Source organism: Bison bison, unplaced genomic scaffold (genome assembly GCF_000754665.1).
Source record: "Bison bison bison isolate TAMUID 2011002044 unplaced genomic scaffold, Bison_UMD1.0 scf7180017864285, whole genome shotgun sequence".
Lineage (NCBI taxonomy): Eukaryota > Metazoa > Chordata > Mammalia > Artiodactyla > Bovidae > Bison > Bison bison.
In genome coordinates, this window is record NW_011494857.1 from 384,677 (window position 1) to 386,394 (window position 1,718).

Genomic DNA, 1,718 nt, shown 5'->3' on the forward strand with positions numbered 1-1,718 from the left:
TTAGCAGCAGCAGCAGCAGCAGCAGCTGCCATGACGTTGCTGTCATCCGACTCCAGGGCCCCTGTCTTGAACGTTATTTCCTAAAAGGAGGAAGTCTGAGCAAACCCTGCAGAAGGAAGCCTCTGACTGGGCCCACTGTCCACAGCCGTTCTCCCGCAGCCCCCCCCACACCACTACACCACTCCCGGGACCCTGCAGGTGGCCTACCTCCAGAGGGGTAAAGTCATGGTTGACCAAGAACGCCAGGATGGCCGTGGGAATGACGAGGAACTCCACTCGGAACGTGTCGTGGTTCCCATCATAAGTGGCTTTGAACTTGCTGTAAATCATCCAGACTGTGGTGAAAGAGCAGGCGATGTAGACCACCTGTCGGGTGAGGATGAGGAGGAAGCTTCAGTTCCAGGCACAGGGCCCCAGCCCCCAAGAGCTTAGACTGAGGAGTCCGGACCCCCAGCCCCTCCTCCCTCAGACCCAGGGGTCCAGCCTCCAGCCCCTCCTCCTTCAAACTAGGAGTCCTGGCCCCCAGCCCCGCAGACCCAGGAGTCCCAGCCACTGTCACCGCCCCCCTCAGATTCAGCAGTCTGGACCCCCAGCCCCCTCCTCCCTAAAGCCTGGGACCCACGTTCCCTCCTCCCCCGACCCTTCTGGCGGCTCCCCTCAGGAGGCCTTTACCTTCATGCACGTGTTGTAGAGTGAGATGTAGTTGGTGAAGAGGTCCAGGTAGCGGGCAGTGAACACCACAGCAAACAGGACCTGGCTCTTGCCTGAAATCCCTGTGGTGCAGACAGGCAGGGTCAATACACCAGGGGCCAAGGCCTGGAACAAGCCTGGAGGCGGCTCTGGAGGGCAGCTGTCCCCAGAGGCCTCCCCAGCCAGCGGCCGGAGCAGGGCTCTTTCCCACCGCCCACAGCCAGGGGGCAGCCCGGCCCCAAAGCTACTCCAACCCGAGGCTGTGTCCCGGGCTAGGCCTCATGGCCACCCCCAACACCCTCAGGGTCCTCCTGCAGTCCGGATCCAAGGTGGGGCCTCAGGAGGACCCCCCCCCTTGACCTCTGGCCTCCGGAACAGGTTGCCTGCCTCCCGCTCCCTTCCTGGCCGCTACAGTCCACGTCACCAACTTCCAGCCACCTCCCTGCCTGCCACAGCTCCCTGTTCCCAGCCCCAGCAACTCTGAGGCCACCCTGATGGGGGCCGGGGGAAGGCTGAACTCGGTGCCTGGAGCCACCCCCACCAAACTGGATGCATCCCCGGTTTGCGGATAGGAGCTGACCCCCTGGTGACCCCGGACCTGGAAGAGGGACCCCTAGCAAGCAGGGACGGGAAAGGGGACCCGTCTCCCTATGCCTCCAAACCCTCTCCCCGAGTCCTGGGGTGTCCCCCGCACTCTGCCCCTTCCTCCGCCCCCGTGGGTGTCTCACCGGCACACGAGCGGGACTTCCAGATTTTGAGCAGTAGCAAGATGATGGCTAGGAGGTGGGAGAGGTCTCCCAAGAATCGGAAGAGATTCATGGTTGGGGGGATCTGGCAGGGCTGGGCTGGAGGGAGGCTGGAGGGGGGCTGCCCCCCGGGGCTGCTGTTCTGGCCGGGCGGCTAGGCTGTCGGGGGGGCGGGAGAGGTGCCCTTGGGTGGGCTCCGCTCCGGGGAGGGGGCTCTGGGAGGGGGCGCCGAGGCCGGAGCTGGTGGCCGAGCCGGAGCTAGGAAGAGGGAGGAGGGCGGGA

General features: G+C 64.8%; 1 protein-coding gene across 1 annotated transcript in view; it reads right to left on the reverse strand.

The window, feature by feature from the left end:
• Nucleotides 1-1,717, reverse strand: part of KDELR1 (KDEL (Lys-Asp-Glu-Leu) endoplasmic reticulum protein retention receptor 1) — an 8,411-nt gene extending 6,694 nt beyond the window's left edge. Inside the window, exons 1-3 of the mRNA XM_010849552.1 lie at nt 1,419-1,717; nt 673-773; nt 208-366 (exon numbers count right to left, since the gene is read on the reverse strand). Coding sequence (XP_010847854.1) covers nt 208-366; nt 673-773; nt 1,419-1,509 — 351 coding nt within the window. The 5' untranslated portion in view covers nt 1,510-1,717. The remainder of the gene's footprint in view (nt 1-207; nt 367-672; nt 774-1,418) is intronic.
• Between the last annotated feature and the right edge of the window lies 1 nt (nt 1,718).